This window comes from Saccostrea cucullata, unplaced genomic scaffold (assembly GCF_032062105.1).
Source record: "Saccostrea cucullata isolate Sc308-1 unplaced genomic scaffold, CSIRO_AGI_Scuc_v1 ctg237, whole genome shotgun sequence".
Classification (NCBI taxonomy): domain Eukaryota; kingdom Metazoa; phylum Mollusca; class Bivalvia; order Ostreida; family Ostreidae; genus Saccostrea; species Saccostrea cuccullata.
This window is the reverse complement of record NW_026931975.1, coordinates 311,548-333,716: the sequence shown is the minus strand read 5'-3', so window position 1 is coordinate 333,716 and position 22,169 is coordinate 311,548. Positions and strand designations below refer to the sequence as shown.

At 33.4% G+C, this 22,169-nt stretch overlaps 2 protein-coding genes across 3 annotated transcripts; one reads left to right on the top strand and one right to left on the bottom strand.

Annotated features, from left to right (window-relative positions):
* Positions 1-1,705: 1,705 nt before the first annotated feature.
* On the bottom strand, positions 1,706-7,512 carry LOC134234146 (signal peptidase complex subunit 2-like). Of its 2 annotated transcripts, XM_062716205.1 has the most exons (6): positions 7,393-7,478; positions 5,468-5,503; positions 4,195-4,278; positions 3,529-3,689; positions 2,891-3,025; positions 1,706-2,158 (listed from the first exon to the last, which is right to left on the bottom strand). In XM_062716205.1, exons 1-6 carry the CDS (start codon positions 7,414-7,416, stop codon positions 1,972-1,974), a joined length of 627 nt encoding a protein of 208 aa, XP_062572189.1. In that variant the 5' UTR covers positions 7,417-7,478; the 3' UTR covers positions 1,706-1,971. The 2 variants fall into 2 exon arrangements, with proteins under 2 accessions (XP_062572189.1, XP_062572190.1); XM_062716206.1 differs by lacking the exon at positions 5,468-5,503 and having other exon boundaries at positions 7,393-7,512.
* A 6-nt stretch (positions 7,513-7,518) lies between these two features.
* LOC134234148 (intraflagellar transport protein 81 homolog) lies at positions 7,519-20,312 on the top strand. Its single transcript, XM_062716207.1, is given in 17 exon segments — positions 7,519-7,593; positions 9,018-9,183; positions 9,504-9,595; positions 9,835-9,840; positions 10,169-10,296; positions 10,299-10,348; positions 10,502-10,657; positions 10,858-10,968; positions 11,244-11,328; positions 11,653-11,816; positions 12,507-12,602; positions 12,987-13,133; positions 14,398-14,547; positions 14,889-15,107; positions 18,047-18,133; positions 19,287-19,444; positions 19,859-20,312. Coding segments are annotated over 16 exon segments (2,043 nt in total). The 5' UTR covers positions 7,519-7,593; positions 9,018-9,039; the 3' UTR covers positions 20,109-20,312.
* The last annotated feature ends 1,857 nt before the right edge of the window (positions 20,313-22,169 follow it).

Sequence of the window (22,169 nt, the reverse complement as noted above, 5' to 3'; positions counted from 1 at the left end):
CTGTTTCAGAAATTTCATCGAAAGCAACAGAAGTTTATAATAAGTGCAGGAAACGAAATTGATAACGACTTATATTTGGTTAGTAGGAAATTCAACGTATTGATCGAATTTTAATTATTCAGTTTCAGGAAGTTTCCATATTTTCTACATGTAAGCAGAGTTAAAGGATAGGTTAATAGTTCTCAGTTTTGTTAAGTGGTCTTCACATCACGATATAACTGAACTGTAAATACGTCTCTGCTATTGTTTTCACTGGTTAAATTAAAACTGTAGATGTCTGAGTCTGCAAATATGCTCCCTTTGACACCCCCCAATACCTTTTGAGAGGAAGCTCCTTGTCTACACACACTTTGCACCTCAGTTAAATCTGTGAGTTCACCCTAGCCTACTCATTAGCAGAAAGGACTATACGCCACTGACATACCTCATTAATTTAATATATATTTTTTTTAATTGAACATGAAAGTGTAGGAAATCGGCTTGTGATTTACAATTTGGGTATATACATGTATCTACACCACACACGCAGTTTGGGACATTAAAATACACACAGTAAGCTTGCCAAAGACGCAAAAATAATTTGTTCACAGAAAAAAAATATTTATAAGAGGAAAAATTGATAACATGTGAATGTATATTCAAAACATGAAAATTCAAAATTCTTCTAAAAGTATAACACAATAAAAGTAGAACTCATAAGAATTTTTTAAAAATTTCTATACCCTGTGTCACCAAGAAATGAATGAATTTTAGTAGAAAAATGTGCATTTTCAGTAATATTTTCAGATTGCTTATATTTGGATGGATCATAACATGCGGTTGCAATTGCTGTAATTCTCATGAAGTGTGTAAATTACAAAACAATCTACATTTTCTTCATTATATACAATAAAATGCACACCAAATTGAACAAGACAGCCTACTTATAAGCCTCCTATAGTCAGGGCATACTCATGCGCGGATCGGGTCAGGGTGGGGGGGGGGGGGGGGGGTTGTCAATCATCACAATAATTGACTTTGGAAAGTGTTTACTGGTATCTTTCCCCAAGAATTTTTTTTTTAATATTTAGGGATATTGCGCCGCTCCCCCTTATTTTCTTAATTTCCAAGACTGACATTTTTTCGCTCTGTGGCTGCTGGTCATACTAGAACACAAAGAAAGATAACTCAAATACAAATCTTGTTTAAGTACCCATCCTAAATTGAAAATAAGATTAAAAATTGCCCTGTTTAAATGGCAGTGTCCATGTTTTGCTATGAAAATATATGTTATAAAAAGTAAAATAGGAGGTGCACAATGGCAATATGTAATAAAGATTCTATTATTTAACATCACAATATGATTTCATTGGACATTCAATGTCTTAATGAACTGCTGGGATAAAAACTTATAATATAGTAACTGATGCTAATATAGCAAAAGCACTTTTAACCTTGATGAAAATATAATTATAGAAGGGATTTCAAATTGTTGTTCCTCCTATTATTGAACATCACAAAAAAATATATTTTAAACTTAACAAATATAATGAATTATTCTTATAGTGAAGCAAAATGATCTATCCCTAGCACACTGTTATATACAGGTACAAGTATGTTTTACAGTTAACTGCAGTTTTATTTACAAAAGCATTGATCATGTTGATTGGTGTAATGAATTTTATTTACAATTGTAAATATCCTCTTCCTCCAAAAAAAGTCATCATTGACTAGTATGTACCATATTTAATGAACATTCACATAAAGAGCACTCAGACAAAAAATATACAACATTCAAATCTATGACACAACACAATGAAATCTCCCTTTTACCCAGTCAATGCTCAGCACCACTCCTTATATGCAGATAAATCAGACGTTTTTTTGCACAACATTGTAAAAATAATGTCCAAAATATATTATGAATTATGTTAAAGCCTATAGCCATAGAAATGTTCAGGATGAAAAGTCGATAAGATGTTCATTGCTAAATTAGTCCTTCTTTCCTTCTGCTGAAATTTGATTATGAAGAAGTCTAATTTCTGGTTCAAAGAGATCGAAACATAATGTTCCATTTTCATCAAAGTAGCTGGCGACAGACTTGGAGAATTCCTTTGACCTTTGGATCCCTGTGATTCCGTCTGTGAAGGTCATGGTGAGGTGGTACATGTCATCATATCTATAAATAGAGCATAATAATTTATATAAAACTGTAAACAAGAGATGTGTAAAACACTTATGCCCCCCTCCCCCAAATAATTTAAAACTGCAAATTATTGGCATTTTACAAAGTCCAAGGGGCAAAACTCTGTCCAAAATGGCTCGATCAAACCCAAAACAGACGTTGACCTAGATATTCTCATGATAAATCTGTATACCAAACTTTATTTCAATATGTGCAACCATTGCAAAATATGAGCGGAAACTGATGATGGACCAACAGACCGACCAACACACAGCAGCAAAGCATTATGCCCTCCCTTCATCAAAGGGGGGCATAGTAATAACATAGAGAATCTAACATTAATGTGTACCTACTTTCTACAATATCAAGTTTTACAATTCTGAAATTTCAGTAAAGATGTGTGTTTTTCTAATTCCTAAAGATTTATAGCAAAACACCAAAGATCTAAAAGATTATCACTGAATCATTTTATAGAGATTAAATACATAAAATCTTGACCTTTATATACCTTATACACTTGACCTTGATATACATTATAAATTTCATGTAACATTCATAACATTTCCGAGCAAATGTATGCACTATACACCGATAAACAGAGAAAGCATAATCCTTACTTGTAATACACATTTATCAATTGGCACACAGATTTTGTCTACTAAACCTCACTATCATAAAGACGCCAACATTTTACAATACACACACTGAGTGGTTTTTATAACTTACTTTTTTAACAGTGAGGACAACTCCCATTTATTGTCTGGATCCACCCCTGCTTCGTCTTTCTGGAGGGCCACCAGAAAAATCCCTTTCTCCACATAGGTGGTGTACAGGGTCAGTATTCCCATCAACACAAAGTATCTAGACACTGGGTAAAGGAGCAAACTCAAACATATAAACAAAACATGCAGTACCTGGTGTGTGTATAAAAAAACACAAATTATTACACTAAGACCTTGCCATTTATGAACATTAGAATGAAATAAGATGCTAAATTAAGCATTTGAACTGTAGAAGAATTTGAATTTGCAGCAATAATAAACCATTTCAAATTAACTGTCAGTGGTACTGCTCTTTTGTGGAGCAAATTAATACAGTTTGACAAACTCTAGAAGGCAGATACTTCAAAGGAAAACTCGCCTGATCATGTCATAATCATTGTACAGCTGTTACATCTTTTATTTCATTAATATCAATTTCCCCTGTGAATGTGCAGTGCCATACTTATTGTGATATGGTACATGCCTCATTTTCAAAAACAAAGATGCTAATCATTTATTTTTTAATGATTGTATTTTTTTGGATTCAAGCTAAAATATCCAGATAAACATTTTTCTCTCCTGTTGTGGTGACAGAAAGGATACGATAAAACACACATGATGAGAATGGGTCGAGATTCGGGGAATGGCCGGAGATAGTCCCAGATGAGGGCGAACAGAGAGAAACCCACGGCGACGGTACAGATCAACAGACGGAGGTCCATCAGCTTGTGTGACTCCACGTAACCAAACTTCTCCTTCAACACCTGTGTAAGACATCATATTAGATCAGTCAACAAATGGTTGTATTAGACAATGGATGTGTAAAAAATTCAAAGAACAGAATGTACTGCACTATATGCAACATTTTATAATTTGTTACATTCAGAAACAAATATAGCACTCACTGTCTCAGAATTGAAAAATCCAAATAAAATTACAGTATCTAACAGTTTTGAATTAATGGTGAAAAAAAAATGTTGTCATATCTCCTTCATTAGTGTTCCTTTTACTTGAAAATGAAAAAAAATCAGCATGCTTTACTCAAAAAAGTATTTTGGAACTTTGGTATACACTCCAAAATCAGTGAGCATATTAAGATCAATATGAGGAGTAGGTATATACATATTTAATATACATTCATTATGGATTATTGTTATACTAGACCTACCCCCTCCCAATAGTTTATATTGATACAGACAGAGATGAAAGCAGTCAAGAACTTAGATTTGAACACTCTGATGGAGATCTTAATATTCAAATTTTGGTTACCTTCTTGGCAGCATCATCTAGAGCATTCTTCACAGCTGCTGTGTCCCATTTATCAATCTTCACTGGTTTCTCATCAATGTTCCACTACAGTCAAATTAACAAAATAGTATCATTAACTAGGGCTGTGTATTGAACAAAGTATTTCGATACAATACGATACGATATTTTTTAAAGCGATATGCGATATATTGGTTTCTAAAAAAAGTTAATAAAAAAAGGCTTATGAATCATTTAATGGATGAATTTTATAATTTAATTTAGTGTTTTATTACCCATTTTAAAGTTCTTGACTCATTTTCATCACAAAAAACACTTCAAATTTAAACTTTTAATGTCTGTAAAATCAACATATTAAAATAACATAGTCTGTGTATTTTATATCAATTATAAAAATTGTGTTATTTCCTTAATAATTATCAGTGATTATATAATTATTGATCATTTTTAATTTAGAAATGTGAAATGTAATCTTTGGTGATTAAAATTCCCATCTTTTTAACAGAATTAGACTAAAAACTGTATGTCATAATTGGAAATTATTTTTCAAAATCGATACGTATCGATATATCGATATATTGATACAGCCCTATCATTAACAGGTATATTGTTCACTCAATCTGCAAAAGTCAATCCAAAATACAGTATATCAGTTTTTCAAATACCAGTGGTCACCATTGTAATCCAAAATTCTGTCTTTTTTTATCTCTTTAAATTCCGCTGGCAAAACTAACCATGCTAACTATCCAGTAACCACCAATACAGTTTTCTAATTCCCATAACCAACTTTAAGGTAGCATGCGTAAAATTTCAACATTTAATTAGACAATAAATTATCTGTTTTGTGGGTTAAAAACTTCAACAATGACGGGCACTTATGCAGCATTGCAGTACATTTTTAACATCCATAACACGAACTGTATGCAGTACCTGAAGCACTTTTCATCATGGCACATGGGAAACATGCCAAAGCAAAAAGTCAACTACCAAAACACTTGGTATACAGGTATATAATGGCAGCACAAATACCAGGGACATTGAAAATCATTCAAACATGCACAAATAAACTACTTTCCCCTGAGCTTATGTACATATCAAAAGGCTTAAAGGCCATAAAATTCATAAAAACACATTTTTCTTATTGAAAAATAATTGAAGCTATAGATTCGATGTCTGACCTGAACAAAGAATTGGTGGCTACATGTATACATATGTGTTTGAATGTTTCTGTCACCATAAAATAAACAATACATGCATGAAATGAACTTTGCCAAACCTTTTGGTCCTTTTCATCAATAATCTCCTCACCATTCTTAAAAGAAAGTACAATCTTCCTAGTATAAAAAGTATTTTCCACACTGCCATTGTAAATTCACATTTAAAAAATAATAATTTTGCACTTTCTGTATATAGATGCAGCTATGATAAACATCTAACGAACAACCTGTAAAAATTTCATGCACTTCAAGATTGTATGCTGACAATAATTAAGAGCCCATCTGTATTTACACAATTAGCATGAATTGAGCATGATTAGATAGAACAACTATAATCAAACTGCTACTTCTACAAATATGGTATAACAATAGAATTCATTCCGTGTGTTGGCTTATCGCTATTTAGCAAAATCAGTAGGGGCAGATAATTCTAGTCTATGCATAAAATACAATATTAAACAATCTAGGATGTTCGAAATGTCAAATCTGCACATTTGAGGTGAGAAAAAAACATTTTATAAAGTGCTGTTTTTTTTATTTATATGGATGATTATTAAGAAAAAGGTTTTATATATAGAAGCCTGAAAAGGTTTGTCATGATATCATACTTGCCAACCTCCAGCATGTAAAAATCTGGTCATGACCAGATTTGGAAAGTAAAAAATCTGGTCATAAGGCGTAACGACATTCACGACATATTTACCATGATTAAATTTTATACATATATACAAAGTATTTGTGTATTGAGAATTCTTTTATTGAAAAAGGATTTAATTTACTATGACAAAAAATTCATACATAATTTGCTTTAATTTACATGTTAAAAATGAAAATTGAAGGTTTCATATTTCAGTATTGACCTGAAGTCAGAATGTGCATTTTTTTTAAAAAAGCCTTTTCAGTTTCTGTTAAATTTGAAAGTATACCAATTTCATTTTTGAAGTTATTTTACCTCTCTCTTAATTAATTAACTACTGCAACATGTTTTAAATTTGAAGTTAGGCCTACACTGTCTTTGATCACTTTATTTTATCTAGAATGAATTTTTTTCCCCCAAAATTCCTTGATATGTATCTAAATATCGTTTCTCTTTTTCTTGGTTCAATTAGAGACATGTGTTTGGTTCAATTTGTTCCTGTTGGCCCTGATAACGATCTAGTTCTATCGGAAGCCATTTTAATTGACTTCAGACATTGATTTGTCAAAACAACACCCAGTTAATTGTTTACACCTGCAAAGATAATTAATCCATTGGCATTGTTTACGTAGATCTAAGCGTGGGTTGTAACTGGAAGTTAAAAGTGCAACCTAATTTACGAACCAAATCCGGAAATCGGGAGATTTTCGGGTTGTTCGGCAAAAATATAAGCATGACCCGCCGTGTCATAAAAAATAATCGGGTTACGGGTTGAAAAATCGGGTGTGACCCGACGAAATCGGGTGAGTTGGCAACTATGTGATATTTAAAATGGTTTTTATTTCCAGTGCAACTCCTCGGTATTCTTCAAAATTACACCGGAAAAGATTTACTCTTCACTATATTGCAACTATTCGAGCCATGTTTTAAATGTGATGAAGGCTTTTCTAGAGAGATGGCTTATTTTTGACTAGTATAAATCATGATCCCTGAATCCCAGATCAATACAAAATATTGAAGCATGTACATGTAATTTTATTTTCAAAAATTGTTAAATCAAGAAAAAAGGAAGAGTATTTTTCTACCTTGTATTCAAAATTGAGAGCAAGTCATTTTATTCCTGACAAAATATTTTTGTTTTAGATATTGTAACAAGAATTTCCTGTTATAAACATGGTTAAAAAAAATATGGATAACTTCCATATGTCATCTTAAACAATAACATTGATTGTCCTCTGAAACAGGGACTTGAAGCACTGAAGTTCTGCTTTCTGTTTTCGGTGAACCTGAAATGAATGCCCTATGAAATCAAAAAATGTATTTGTAAAGAATGTACACATAAAATACCTTTGCAGACTTTTTTGAAGACATCTTCGTCTAGCAGGAAGTACACGTTTTTCAATAGATTTGAATCCCGCACCCGATTTAAATTTTTATTTAAATCGGGATCGATATTTCTACAATTTCTGTGTTCATCCGGGGATCTGCATATTTTCAGAAGACCGAAAAAAAACAGCAAAAAGTGGCAACAATCACACATTTTCTATGGTAAGAAATTGTACAATTTCATAGAAGTCAAATACTTTGTTAATTAAACAATGACAATTAAATTTTCACATCAATTTTATTGCAGCAATTCATATTTATAGGATTTTTATTGTCCATAGTAACGTGTGGCGTCTGATGATTTGATGAAGATAGTACCCCCCCCCCCTTTTTAAGTTCAATAATTTATTTTTATTTGTTGAGTGGTAAATATGAGCGGCTACATAAAGCTTTATGGGTAAATAAAGACATTGTTTCTGGACTGATTAGAAAACAAAAATTCTGAAGAGTAAACCAATAGTAAAAAAATAGGATTGCATGGTACTTGTAAATTCAGATTATTTTTTCAAAAGAAAATCAATTCTAGAATCTTTTTTTTTTACTTATTGTAATCACACTTTACCAGTAAAACCCAACGGTCTGGTGACTTAATTAGTTAAGCATAGACTGTAATCTCAGCGAGATGACGTAGGGACTAAAAATTTTGGTCTGGTGTCCCTAGGACATCTCAGCCCAATGTCACACAAACTGATTCGGTTTTTCTTGCCCCGACTTCGACAGTTTGTTTCCATGAATACCGGCTGAAATGAATTAGCTGCCCACTTCAACTTCCTTTTAGGTCTCTATCACTATAAAACTTTCGTTTCTAATTCTTACCTTTAAAAGATTTAAATCCAACAAAATATAAAGTTGTTGATTTTTCATAGATATATACTGTAAACCAAATTTTATTCGTGTGTGAGAAATATTCACGAGTTTTTGCGACCTTCGTTAGGTTGCGAATATTAATCGTCATGAATCATTTATTTTGCTTTGTTTTTGTAGACAATGTTTCCTTATTCATGAAAATTAATTGTCGCGGATTGATTTCAAACTGACAAATCGCTAATAAAAGATGATGCAAATAATAGTTGGTTTACAGTATCCAATTTGTTTAAACCTTCAATGCTGAAGAGTTCCAGCAATAGTCTGCATCAAATAAATTCCTATAGGAAACAGGAGGAGAACGAAGTATTTGAAGCTGCATTTAAACAAATAAAAAAATTCAACTTTATATTTTGTTGGATTTAAACCTTTTAAACAAAATCAGCTAATTCATTTCAACTTGTGTTGATTGAAACAAACAAAATCAGGGCAAGAAAACCTGAATCAGTTTGTGTGACACCGGGCTGAGATGTTGACTCTCCGACAAGGGATTCCAGACAAAATTTTTAGTCCCAAGGACATTTCGCTGAGATTACATTGACTGGTCCTGTCATTTATTAGATGAAATGTTTGGTTTCACTTTACGAAAAATGTAGCTTAATAATAATGGCCATTTTCTTAGAATTCTTAGAATTAACAGCCATGACTGTTTGTTAGACTGTACAGCAGCTACATGCAGTAATCTAGTTTCTGTGAAAAGCAATTGTTTTATTTTATTTCAGAATATCCAGCAGTGAAATAAAGATGAGTGAACAATTGAAGTTCATTGTCCAGGAATTGGCCAAGGAGCCATTCAGCAAGACCTATAACTTGATATCATTTGATTCCTTGGAGCCTTTACAACTTCTCCAAGTTTTGACTGATGTTTTGGGTGTTATTGATCCAAAGGTTAATTCTACAGTACAATAATCATTTACTTTTAGTTGACTATTTATGCTTCATGACTTTAATTTACCAGAATTAAAATTTTTTTTAAATCGTTTAGAATTTGTGCAGGGTTGTCCCTAACAACTAGCAAGATATTAAAAAAGTAGAAAGGCATGGGGTTCCTTCCCTAACAGGGGCATGAGGGGTGATTCAAGAATATCCAGGGATTTCATATGTCATTATAGGTGGGGAAATTCCCAGGGTCTTAGGGACAACCGTGTACACACATACTTGTAAGAGTGTTAATGAATTTAAATGTTTAATCATGTTTTGACTTACAGCAAAAAGTTGATATCCGGGAGGAATCAGCTGATCAGACTGCAGTCAGAATGTTTAACACCTTGAGGATCCTTAAATATAAACCCCCAACAGAGTAAGATTGATGTCATTTTCCTTGCTATTATTGAAATCGAAATTAAAATGAATTTTTACATTGACTTAACACAAATGAAGGGAATACATACATGCATTTTATAATTTAAAATTCTGTATAATCGATATTCCTTGGAAAATGTAATGCATCTACCTACATGAAAACATATATCCATGTCTTATAATTTTTGATATGTTTTATTAATATGTCTGTCTTTTCTATTTTTTTTTTTTTTACAGTGATGTGTAAGTATACAATTTCAGTCTCTCTGTGTTACTTGTATATGGATTTGATAAGGTAAAGGAAACAGTTACAAGTAATTTTATACACATAGAGCATAAAGTAAGCATAAAATAAAATGAGAAACTGTTAATTTCTTGTACTTAGTTAATTACAAATGAATTTATCATTGGATGAAAAAAAAAACACTTTTAAATGTTACATAGTTATTTAGCTTTAAGTTGTTGATATAACAGAAGTGCATGTATTTGTCATATGATATGAAGAAGGAAATTGGTAGGGGTGTAATATTGTAGCTTTTCTTCTTTTAACACTTCTGAACATAACTTGCAGGCAATCATTCAGAAGTGGCTTAGTGCAGGGAGACAAGTTAGTTATTTATCCCATCCTGGAATGGCTGTTAAAGCGGATACCAGATCTCAAGAAGAGAGCTTACCTGGCCCGGTTTTTGGTGAAGGTAGATGTCCCCCGGAGATCATGGCAGAGGATCCCATTCCTGATCTCTTTGCACAGGTTTGTGTCAACTAATAAGTCTACTTTGTTTTTTCAGTGCATGCAATTATGAAAGAAATAATTTGACAGTATATTTTGCATGTTGTGAAGAGAACATTATATTTTTCTTATGTTGTTCAGTGTAAGTACATTTTATTATTGATTATTTTAAAGTATGAGGAAGCTATGGAACAATTCAAAGAGCTGCACAAAGAGGCAGAGGGTCTGAAGAACTCGGGATATAACACAGGGGAAATCAAAAAGGACATCTCCAACATGGAGGAAGAGAAAGAACAGCTGATTAAACGAGTAGAAAGACTCAAAAGAAAGGTATTGTATATGTCCATAATAAGTGTAGTAAACAATTACACTGCATGTGCATTAGAAGTTCTTTTTAAGATTTGATTACCAAAGGAAAATAATCTTTATCTCTATTACACTGTGACCTGTTAATTGTAAATGTTTAATACTAAAATATTAAAAGCCTTACATTAAAATATCCAACACAATTTATTTTTCTGTTTTAATAGGTGGAGTCTCATCCTAATTCCACCACTATGATGAATGTGGCCAGGAATTTGAGACTTGAACGAGACAAAGAGAAGAAGTTAGCTGAACAAAGACAGGAACAGTCCACACTGGTCAGTTTGACCAGGGGTCATTTACATTGATTAATATTTCATTCAGTGATGAATTCAAGGGATTCCAGTAATTGATATAGATTGTGATGTCTCCATGCATAGAAAGTAACATCTTTATCATTATTATTTTTTCCCTATATTGATATGAAAATGTGAAAAGTTGTTAAATACATGATATCTAGTCACATTGCCAGACAAAAAATTACATTGCCTTTACATAACATGTATGTAAAGGCAGAGTATATGGTCATTGTATATATGCCTTCTTTTTAAAGATTCAACATGAAGATCAGAAAATCAGGAGACTGCAGTCACAGTTACATGACACCAGACAAGCAGCTATAGGGGCCAACCCTGCAGGTAAATTTCATCTTACTAGTAGAAAAGATGGTCCAGTAGCATATAATTCCATATTGACTATTGCAAATTAAAATAAATTGTGAAGAGGCAGAGAGTGTCAGTGCTTATTTTTGTCATTGTGTACAACCAACTCCCGACCCATTTTGGTTGCATTTTTTCACTGATAACCAAAATTTTTTGAACTGAGTTGATAAATTGGTATTCATGTTAATACAAATTTTTTCAGCATTCACAAACTAACAGTTTTTCTTTTATAAGTGGTACTTTAAATGCTTATATCTTCATTAAATGCTCATTTTTATTGAATGCTTATCTTCATTATAGTGATGCTGCAGAGACTGGAAGAAGAAACACACACTAACAAATACATAGTGACAGAGAAAATGCCTAAAGAGATAGCACAGCAGAAGAAAATTCTTCTTAACCTTCAGAAAGTGGTAGCTGAGCCTGCCATGGGACAGTCTGATCTAGACAAACTGCATGACCAGGTACATGGATACTCTTAATTTAGTTTTATGTAATTTTGTAGAAATAAATAGAAAATTCCTTCAAATTTGGAATAAACCATATCATATATAGCTTACCAATGTCCACAATATATTGATAGAAAATGCATAATGTATGAGAAATCATTTTCTCACAGGTACATGTTAATTCATAGTGTACATGACTGTACCTCTAAAAATGTCGGCAATCTCAAAGTTAAGAAAGAGTTACTTCCCTTAGTCCTTAGTTAAAACAAGCATATAACATTCTATATGAAGTGTGCAACATGTACTACATGTTCAAATGAATTTCAATTTTACATTTTCCTTATATATTTCATAAGATCTCTCATAGCTATGCTATGAAATGCATTCGAAGAAATTATGTGAGAGCATTTTCATTCAATTTGGTTATCTTTCGTATGAAGAAATTTTTAAAAATTGTGTTAGGTTGTTTCTTAATAAGAATCAATAGAAAAATTTCTTGAATCTTTGAAAAACCCTTCATCACTACCCATTCAGATTCTGTGTCTCTCCTTTTGAAGAGCAGATTTTTAAATTTAGTATAAGGGTGCTTCTTATTATGGCACTGATTATCCTGCTGTTATTCTTAAGGATCCTTTATTGAGTTAGGATTTTTATAAAAAAAATTGTTATATCAACCTGAAATTTTTTTCAACAAATTCATTTTAGATAGCAGACTTGACAGAGGAGATAAAACAACTTGTTGAGAAGAAACTAAGGACTGAGGACCCCACTGACAACAAATCAGCCCTATTCAAGCAGCAGGTCAGTCAATTCTCAATCAGATCTCTATACAGGGCAATAAATCCTTGTGTCTCTGTCAGGTTTATATACATAAAGAGAAGGTCAGGGTGATCTTTGTCAGCTTGGTCACCAAGCAGCTTTTCTCAATCATTTATTCGTATTTGGAAATTGCACAAAAGCGCAAAATTTTAACTTTTTTTAAATTTTCTTTTAAATTCAATTTTCAAGTTTATTGCAGAAAATCTTTTTGATTTGATGAAGAAATTTACAAAATCTCATATTTTTTAATTTACATTTGTATATTATCCTTTGTCCATCTCCTCTAGAATAGGAAGAAAAGTCATTGTATGCTGATAGAATAGGCCTAATCCGTGAATGTAATCAAGACCTCTTATTTTCTCCTAGGCTGCGATTATAGCTAGTAAGAAGGAGGGTGCTCTGAGGGACTTCAGAGAGGTGCGTGATTCCTATCACAAAATGTCCATGGAGCTGGAGCAGAAACGAGAGGCCGCCAAGGAAGCCGGGGGTGGGGAAGTCCTGAAGGGAGAGGATGTAAGTATTACATAGGTGGATTATGTGGGGTGGGGAAGTCCTGAAGGGAGAGGATATAAGTATTACATAGGTGGATTATGTGGGGTGGGGAAGAAAGAGGATGTAAGTATTACATAGGTGGATTATGTGGGGTGGGGAAGTCCTGAAGGGAGAGGATATAAGTATTACATAGGTGGATTATGTGGGGTGGGGAAGTCCTGAAGGGAGAGGATGTAAGTATTACATAGGTGGATTATGTGGGGTGGGGTAGTCCTAAAGGGAGAGGATGTAACACACATGTGGATTATGTGGGGTATCATCCTGAAGGGAGAGGATGTAAGTATTACATAGGTGGATTATGTGGGGTGGGGAAGTCCTGAAGGGAGAGGATGTAAGTATTACACATGTGGATTATGTGGGGTGGGGAAGTCCTAAAGGGAGAGGATGTAAGTATTACATAGGTGGATTATGTGGGGTGGGGAATCCTAAAGTAAGTATTACATAGGTGGATTATGTGGGGTGGGGAAGTCCTGAAGGGAGAGGATGTAAGTATTACATAGGTGGATTATGTGGGGTGGGGTAGTCCTAAAGGGAGAGGATGTAAGTATCACACATGTGGATTATGTGGGGTGGGGAAGTCCTAAAGGGAGAGGATGTAAGTATTACATAGGTGGATTATGTGGGGTGGGGAAGTCCTGAAGGGAGAGGATGTAAGTATTACATAGGTGGATTATGTGGGGTGGGGAAGTCCTGAAGGGAGAGGATGTAAGTATTACACATGTGGATTATGTGGGGTGGGGAAGTCCTAAAGGGAGAGGATGTAAGTATTACATAGGTGGATTATGTGGGGTGGGGTAGTCCTAAAGGGAGTCCTTAATTTGTCCTGTTTTAAATTCACCCACTTTGTATGATTTCATTTCCCTGTATACAGTATTGTGAGTTGTGGCTTAGACATGTAGATTACATTGACTCGTATGTGTTTTACCCACATGTAGACAACACGTTGATTTATAACATGCCTCATACATTATGTCAAATTTCAAATTATTGCTTCAGTTTAGATTTTTTCCTTGTCAGTCATTTGCTATTAGTGCAGAGGTTATCATTAACCGAAGTCCCCCTTTCAATCCAAAAATGGTATTAAAGGTTCCAACTTGGTAAAGATGCATTAGAGATTAAAGGACACTTGTAAACTCTCTCAGATCATGTGGAACTGATGTAAGTCTAAGATTTCCATGTTTGTTTAAACTTTGAATGAGATGATTATTTCTTTTATTTGATTTAGTTTAAAAGATATGTAAACAAACTGAGAAGTAAGAGCACTATCTACAAGAAGAAGAGACAGGAGATTGCCGAAATCAGAGCTGAGTTTGGAGTTCTGTCTCGCACCGAGCAGATTTTACGTCAGAGAGATGAATTTATAACTAGGAGTCTGGTGAGTCTCTTATGGCTTTTTTTCTCTGTTTTAAAAAAAAAACGGGTCAAGAATTATCAGACATTAATTCATTTTTTTTTTAAAATAGAAAATATGTGAATTCTTTATGTATTGTGGTCTTTTTGATAGTGCTAGAGAATGAAAAGGTTAGGGTTCATTTATAAGAACGTACATCTTAAAAATTATGCAGCATAAATCCATAAGTGTTCAAATTTTATTTTTTTCCTGTGATGCATTATATTTGCGTCCACTTGTTAGTACATTGTATTCTGAAATTGTCCCCATATTTGTATTACACACATGTGTTTGATGTTTTTTAAAGTAAATATTGGTCTTTACAGGAAGCTGTGGAGAATAAGAAAGGAGTGACAGGGTATCGTCAGACCCAGGAGGAACTGGAGAAAGTGTCCGCCGTCAAAAGTGAACTGGACGAGAGGAAAGGAAAGACATTGGAGGATATTTCTGAGATGGTTCAGCGACTGACCAGGACGATCGCTAACAAGAAGAATTCCCTGGCTCCGATAATCAAAGAACTGAGACCAATGAGACAGAGAGCTCAGGTAAGAGTCATGGGGGTGGTCAATAATTAATCAGGTAGGTGTCGTGTGGATGGTCTATAATTAAATTCTTAATTCCAGTCTTTAACAAATCTGATGTTATGGGATGGGGGCATGATATCGTTAGAATTATTAGCTGGCAAGTGGAAATTTGCAACTAACAAGCCTGAAGGGCTTGTAAACTGGAAGCTTAAACCTCCAAAGTGTTAAGATCTTGATACTTAATTTTGTTTGAATTTGAAAGATCAATTCATTCATGTTTCATTTTTAGCTCTACTGGTCAGAGACCAGAAGAGCTTATGCGATAGTAATGCGTCCGTCGTCCGTCCGTCTGTCTGTCTGTCTGTCTGTCTGTAAACAATTTTTCAAAATGCTACTCCTCCTACAGTTTTGGTCTGATTTCAATATAACTTTGCACACAAGTAGACTACACTAAGATACATAATTCTGTGTATCGGTTTTTGATTTCGATGAACGGTGTTGCCGTGGTTACTAAAAATAGAAATTTCTGTGAAATTCTTTCAAAATGCTACTCCTCCTACAGTTTTAGTCTGATTTCAATATAACTTGGCACACAAGTAGACTACACTAAGATACACAATTCTGTGTATCGGTTTTTGATTTCGATGAACGGTGTTGCCGTGGTTACTAAAAATAGAAATTTCTGTGAAATTCTTTCAAAATGCTACTCCTCCTACAGTTTTAGTCTGATTTCAATATAACTTGGCACACAAGTAGACTACACTAAGATACACAATTCTGTTTATCGGTTTTTGATTTCGTTGAACAGTGTTGCCGTGGTTACTAAAAATAAAAATTTCTGTGAAATTCTTTCTAAATGCTACTCCTCCTACAGTTTTGGTCTGATTTCAATATAACTTGGCACACAAGTAGACTACACTAAGATACATAATTCTGTGTATCGGTTTTTGATTTCGATGAACGGTGTTGCCGTGGTTACTAAAAATAGAAATTTCTGTGAAATTCTTTCAAAATGCTACTCCTCCTACAGTTTTAGTCTGATTTCAATATAACTTGGCACACAAGTAGACTACACTAAGATACACAATTCTGATTATCGGTTTTTGATTTCGTTAACGGTGTTGCCGTGGTTACTAAAAATAGAAATTTCTGTGAAATTCTTTCAAAATGCTACTCCTCCTACAGTTTTAGTCTAATTTCAATATAACTTGGCACAAAAGTAGACTACACTAAGATACATAATTCTGTGTATCGGTTTTTGATTTCGATGAACGGTGTTGCCGTGGTTACAAAAAATATAAATTTCTGTGAAATTCTTTCAAAATGCTACTCCTCCTACAGTTTTAGTCTGATTTCAATATAACTTGGCACACAAGTAGACTACACTAAGATACACAATTCTGTATATCGGTTTTTGATTTCGATGAACGGTGTTGCCGTGGTTACTAAAAATAGAAATTTCTGTGAAATTCTTTCAAAATGCTACTCCTCCTACAGTTTTAGTCTGATTTCAATATAACTTGGCACACAAGTAGACTACACTAAGAACATAAAGAGACTTAATCAAGGATCATTATTCTATTTATTGCTGTTGAAAAGTTTCAATTTCCAACTGCTTAAGTACTTTTCTCTTCCTTTGCTATAAGTACAAACCAGTAGAGCTTCAGTCTCGACAGAGACTTCTGGTTATTGGGTGATTAATATATCATGTCAAATTAAAAACATCAATAACATTGAATTTACTTAAATTAAAAAGTGTTTTTTGATGCATTCATCCAAAGTGAAGCATAAAATTTCAATGACGTGTTAATCTACTGCTATTTCCAACAAACTCCATAGCAACAAGAACATCAAAATCATAAAATTTAAATCATATTAGCATATCACTAAAACTGAAATTTAATGATAACCACATTACTATATCAATGAAATTTTAAATTGAAATTAACTAAGTTATCAAGACAATGAAGACATATAACTCCATTTTAGATATCTTCCCTGAAATGTGAAATTTATGAAATATGAATACATACACATAGATGATTTCAAATTGAGTGTTAAAATACAGATTGTAAATTGTAATTTTAAGTTATGTAAGTAAATTTATTTTAAACTTGTAAGAAAACTGCATCAATAAAAGTCAACAATAGTAAATTTTGTATTGAAAAAGATTGGCACTATAGGACAGTGCTTCGTGCTGGAATGTAAAAACTTTCTATAAATATAGAAAAAACAAACCATTGTGTTTTATTCTCACAATAAAGAAATAACTCAGGGTCTATAAATATACATACATAAAGTAAAAAAAAAAATCTACATGTCAAAGTTAATCTGTTCTCATCTCTCCGCTTTCCATGAAATATTCATACAAGCAGATTAGTATGGGGTTCCCTGTTGATCAGATTGGATATATCTATATTTGTGAGTCATGAAGAGAATAAATTACTCATGAATATGTAAGTCAGTGACATAAACATAGGGAAAACAGTTTCACGTTTTGCCTTCATGTATAAATGTTTGATAACCAGTTTATGACTGTAATGATAAATAAAAGTGTTGCTTTGATGTAATAAATGTGTGATTTTTTCCTTTATTTATGTGGGGGAAGATATAGGTATATTGCTCATGTATGTGAATGTGTTTGAAGTCAAGCTGAATGAATGAAATAAAACACTTTAAATTATTTATGAAAATCAGCAATTAATTTCCCAATTTCCAAATATATTTTTGTCAGGCATATGAACACTGTTTTTTTTAATTTCAAAATGGGCAAAAAGGGTACCCTTCATTTTTTCTTATGAAAACAAAAGAAGTGAAAAAAAATTTGCACCTCTTATATGCTTATACATGCCAATTTCCAGTTTTTATGATGCAGAATCTTTGAATTTATAATTCCTTATTTTAAAAAGGCTGCCAAAATAAGGAAAAAAGTTATGAAATTTTACTACTTCTTTTTACAGGAGTTGACAAACCAACACACGGAGAAGAAGCAGGCCTATGATACTGCTGCTGCCGGCCTGGAGAGCAACATGGCTAAACTGGAACAGGTAAACAGAATTATTGTATACAGGTTAAGATAATTACTGAGAACAGGTAAAATGTTGTGGTCTGTACATGTATCAAAAATATTAGTTCGAAAGGATTTGATTTTGTGGATGAAGAAATCGTTGAGTAGTCATGTATGCGAGAAATTACATTTCATTGTGGACAAAAATTTGTTGGTATCTTCGTACTTCGAAAACGATGAAAAATCCCCACAAAAATGAGTGATATTCATGGAAATATCTGCTTTCATCATTTGATTTTCATCCTATTCTACCTTGTAATTAATTTGCAGATTTGTAGTTTGGTATGAATAAATAAAAGATACTCAACTTGAAAACAAGAAAATGGTTTTCAGTGTATTTTGAAAGGGATAAACATTATTTCCTGAAGGATTCAAATTTTCACTTGTTCTGACATTCTGTGAAATATTTTTGTTATTTTTATCCAAAATTAAAGGAATTGGGAATCTAGAGTTTTGATTTGTTCAGAATTGTTACTTATTAACCTATGAATGTTAAAATATGTAAAGTGATCTACAAGTAGATTAAATTCAGCGTTGACCCTTATTTCAGGACACCTTCACTTCTTGCTATGAAATAGGATCCCATGTTGCCCAGTCAATTCAAACACAGTTTCATAAACTTCTTGACATAATATAATAAATTAATTCGTATCATCAGTATGACATTAATTTTGTTGATTCCTACTTACTCTATAATAAATTATATACATCAGTCACGTAATCCATATTAAGATTTTGTATTGTGTGCCTTATTTGAATTTGACAAGAAGTTCAGGTCTTAATTGATTTGCCTGATAGCCCCAGAAATGTTCCTAATTAGCATTTAACAGGAAATTTTGATCCAGTTGATTTGCATGATAGGTTTTGGCCTAATTGATTTGCCTGATAAATGTGCCAAATTTTCCTTTCACAGGAGTTGCAGGCCTATTTGATTTTCCTGTGATTTTTCTTTCACAGAAGGTGTAGGCGTTATTTATTTGCCTGTGATTTTCTTTTCACAGGGGGTGGAAGCCTAATTGATTTTCCTTTTACAGGAGGTGTGGGCGTTATTGATTTTCCTATGGTTTTTCCTTTACAGGGGGTGCGGACATGATTGTTTTGCCTAATTAATGTTTATGATTTTCCTTTTACAGGAGGTGCGGGCCTATCAGGAGGAGTGTTCCCAGGAGGAGTCCCGCTACCACTACCTCCACTGTATGATGCAGATGGTGGAGGTACAACAGAGGAAGGTGGCTGACGAGATGAAGGCCTACACATCAGCTGATCCCTACGCTCGCAAAAAGACATACAGGTAGTGTTGATGTTTGTTTTTGGTAGACATGCTTTTTTTTCCCTACATGAGATTGGACAAACAATGGCATTCAAAAGATTGCTACATTTAGTATACCTGATGTGGCTCTGATTCTGCCATTCTGTATCATTGGATTCACTTTTGAAACTTGAAAATATTCATCAATTTTAGTGTCTTAGTTTAAAATAATTCAGTTTTAGTATATTGGATTCTCTGGCTAATGTGAAAAAAATGTTTAAAAAAATATTCTCCCCCTTTTCAACTTGGATACTGATTAAAGTTGACACTTATGAGGTAGTGCTATTTGATCGCTTTTTCTCTTAAAATTATTAACACTAGACACTAAATTTGTCTGCTTTGTCAGTCGTACACAGGGGTCTCTAATAATGCCTGTTTCTTCTTAATCTTTTACAGAGAGCTTTACCAGAGGAAGATCCAGGAGCAGGAGAACCTAGGTAAAGGTCTGCGAGAACAGCAGAAGACGGTCAGGGAGAACCACGGCCCCAGCCTCAGGCAGATGAAGATGTGGAAGGACGTGGAGAGGCTCCTGGAGTGTAAAAGGCACTGCTTCGAGCTGTCCGGGAGCTTCGGGGGAGGAATGGGAGGGGGTGTCTATGGGGAGCAGCCCCCCGCTGTGCTGGAGGAAGATCGCCTGGTCATGTGATGGACTTGTCATTAGGGGACACAAGAGAGAGAGAAATTGATCTGAATTGACATTATTTTAATGTTGTTTTGCCTGTACAGCTTTTGGTACAGTTATTTTGGATGATCTTAATCTATGACATATCATATTGGAAATTATTTGGTTGTATGTGATCTGAAAACATTCCGTCCATTTTCTTTGAAATAAAAGGTATAGAAGTCACTATTTCTGTATTTGTTTGTGTTGGTTATTTAAAAATATTAAACAATGTGTTGTTACAATTAACATTTCAAATGTCTGAAATTGTTAGGCCCTTGTGTTCATATTGAATTTGACTATGGGATGTTCCATTTACATGTACTTTATTGATACACAGGGCTCAAGGCAGGTGTGACCAGTTAACAGGGGATGCTTACTCCTCCTAGGCACCTGATCCCACCTCTGGAATTTCCTGGGTCTGTGTTTTGTGAACTTTTCACAGATTTATTCTGTTTTTTAAAAGATCAACCACTGTTCATGATCTTCATCTTTTCATTTTACAGAAAAGGGTGGAAGGAGGGGGGGGTCCTTAAATTGTAATAGTATAACAGCATTTTCTATTATTTAGTTCTACACAACAGTGTTATGTAAAGTAATATTCCATTTATTTTATCCATTCCTTAGATTTTAATTTATCAAGTCCATCAAATATTTCCAGCGTCTGGATAAAATTGGGTAAACATGAATAATGTCACACAACCCACATGTAACGGTTACACTATCAAATTGACCCGTCAGTTGTAGATTGTGAAATGAGAGTGTCCAGATCTATAATAAATCGATCACAAGTTAAATGTTGTGAAGTTTTAATTAAAGCAGATGTAGGATTTTCGTGTATTTTTAACACCGGAGGACCTGTGACAGACTTGACCCAGATTTACGATGGTCAGCGAGTGACCCACGCACGCGGCTCGGACGGGGCCCGGGGGGAGGATCAAACAGTGATCTGGCGATTTGTGATCGTGATAATATTCATATATTTCCGTGTACTATGAACTGGGTGGAGTTTTATAATAATGACTGTGAGATCATTGAACGTAACTATTATATACACTGAGTATTACAAACGAGAAAAGAATGTATAAAATTCCTAGCTGACTAAGCTTTTGAAAAAAATAACCAAATTAAATAAGTGCTGAGATGATTAAATTTTAAAATAATTAAATGCATATTTCTTGAAATTCTCAATGAAGTAGGTATAAATTTTGATTGTCGCGGAATGACAACCTCCTTCCAAAAATGCATTTATTCACTAGTGTCAACAAATAAATATCTGCAATCTCCTAGCACAGTAAAGTGAATTTTATTTAATAATGTGCCTTGATTTGATGATAAGTCAAACTATTTCTGTTCAATATGTAATAGTATGCGAAGTTTTCCCGTCTTTATACCGCTAAAACTGTTTTAAGTCCCCTGCTTTTACTTAATAGTTTGCAATACTTTACGTCAAGGCTTAATTTTTATCGAATTCTAATTTCATTTCTTGAAAATTTAGTTTTTACCCCCAGCCCCAACTAAATTCAATTACCATACAATTTTCGGCAATTTACTTGAATCATTTTATCTTTTATATTTGTTTTTACCCATTTTTTGCGATAAAAACACAAAAATTAACATGAAAATCTCTATCCATTAATTTTTTTTTTAAATATGATAAAGTAGAAAGCAAAAACTGGGTCATTAAGGATAAAACTGCCATAATCTGTACTATTTTCGTATAGAAATAGATTTTGAAGATTCAAATTAGAGATAATGAGATTTCAACTGTTAATTAAACTTTTAAAATCCATTAAAAATGAAGTAACTTCCTTAAATGGAGACTTTTTTTATATTTCACAATGACAAATCCCACATAAAACATACGTAAATACTATAAATACTAAATAAATGCTTATCGTAAATACTTTCTAAATGCAGATATTGCGCGTTGCCATTTTCACGTTTACAAGGATCTTGAAAATAAGTGTACTTTGTACACATGGTTCCAAATTAGCCCAGAATTTTTCAATTTTAGCTTCGTGAAATTAGTATGAAAAACATTCT

What these genes read in the sequence shown, in the direction of transcription:
- LOC134234146 (XM_062716205.1), bottom strand. Translation starts at nt 7,416, where the DNA reads ATGTCTTCAAAAAAGTCTGCAAAG. An exon ending in CTTCAAAAAAGTCTGCAAAG is followed by an intron (nt 5,504 to 7,392) that starts GTATTTTATGTG and finishes CTTTCTTTTAAG; the next exon opens with AATGGTGAGGAGATTATTGA. An exon ending in TTGATGAAAAGGACCAAAAG is followed by an intron (nt 4,279 to 5,467) that starts GTTTGGCAAAGT and finishes ATTTGACTGTAG; the next exon opens with TGGAACATTGATGAGAAACC.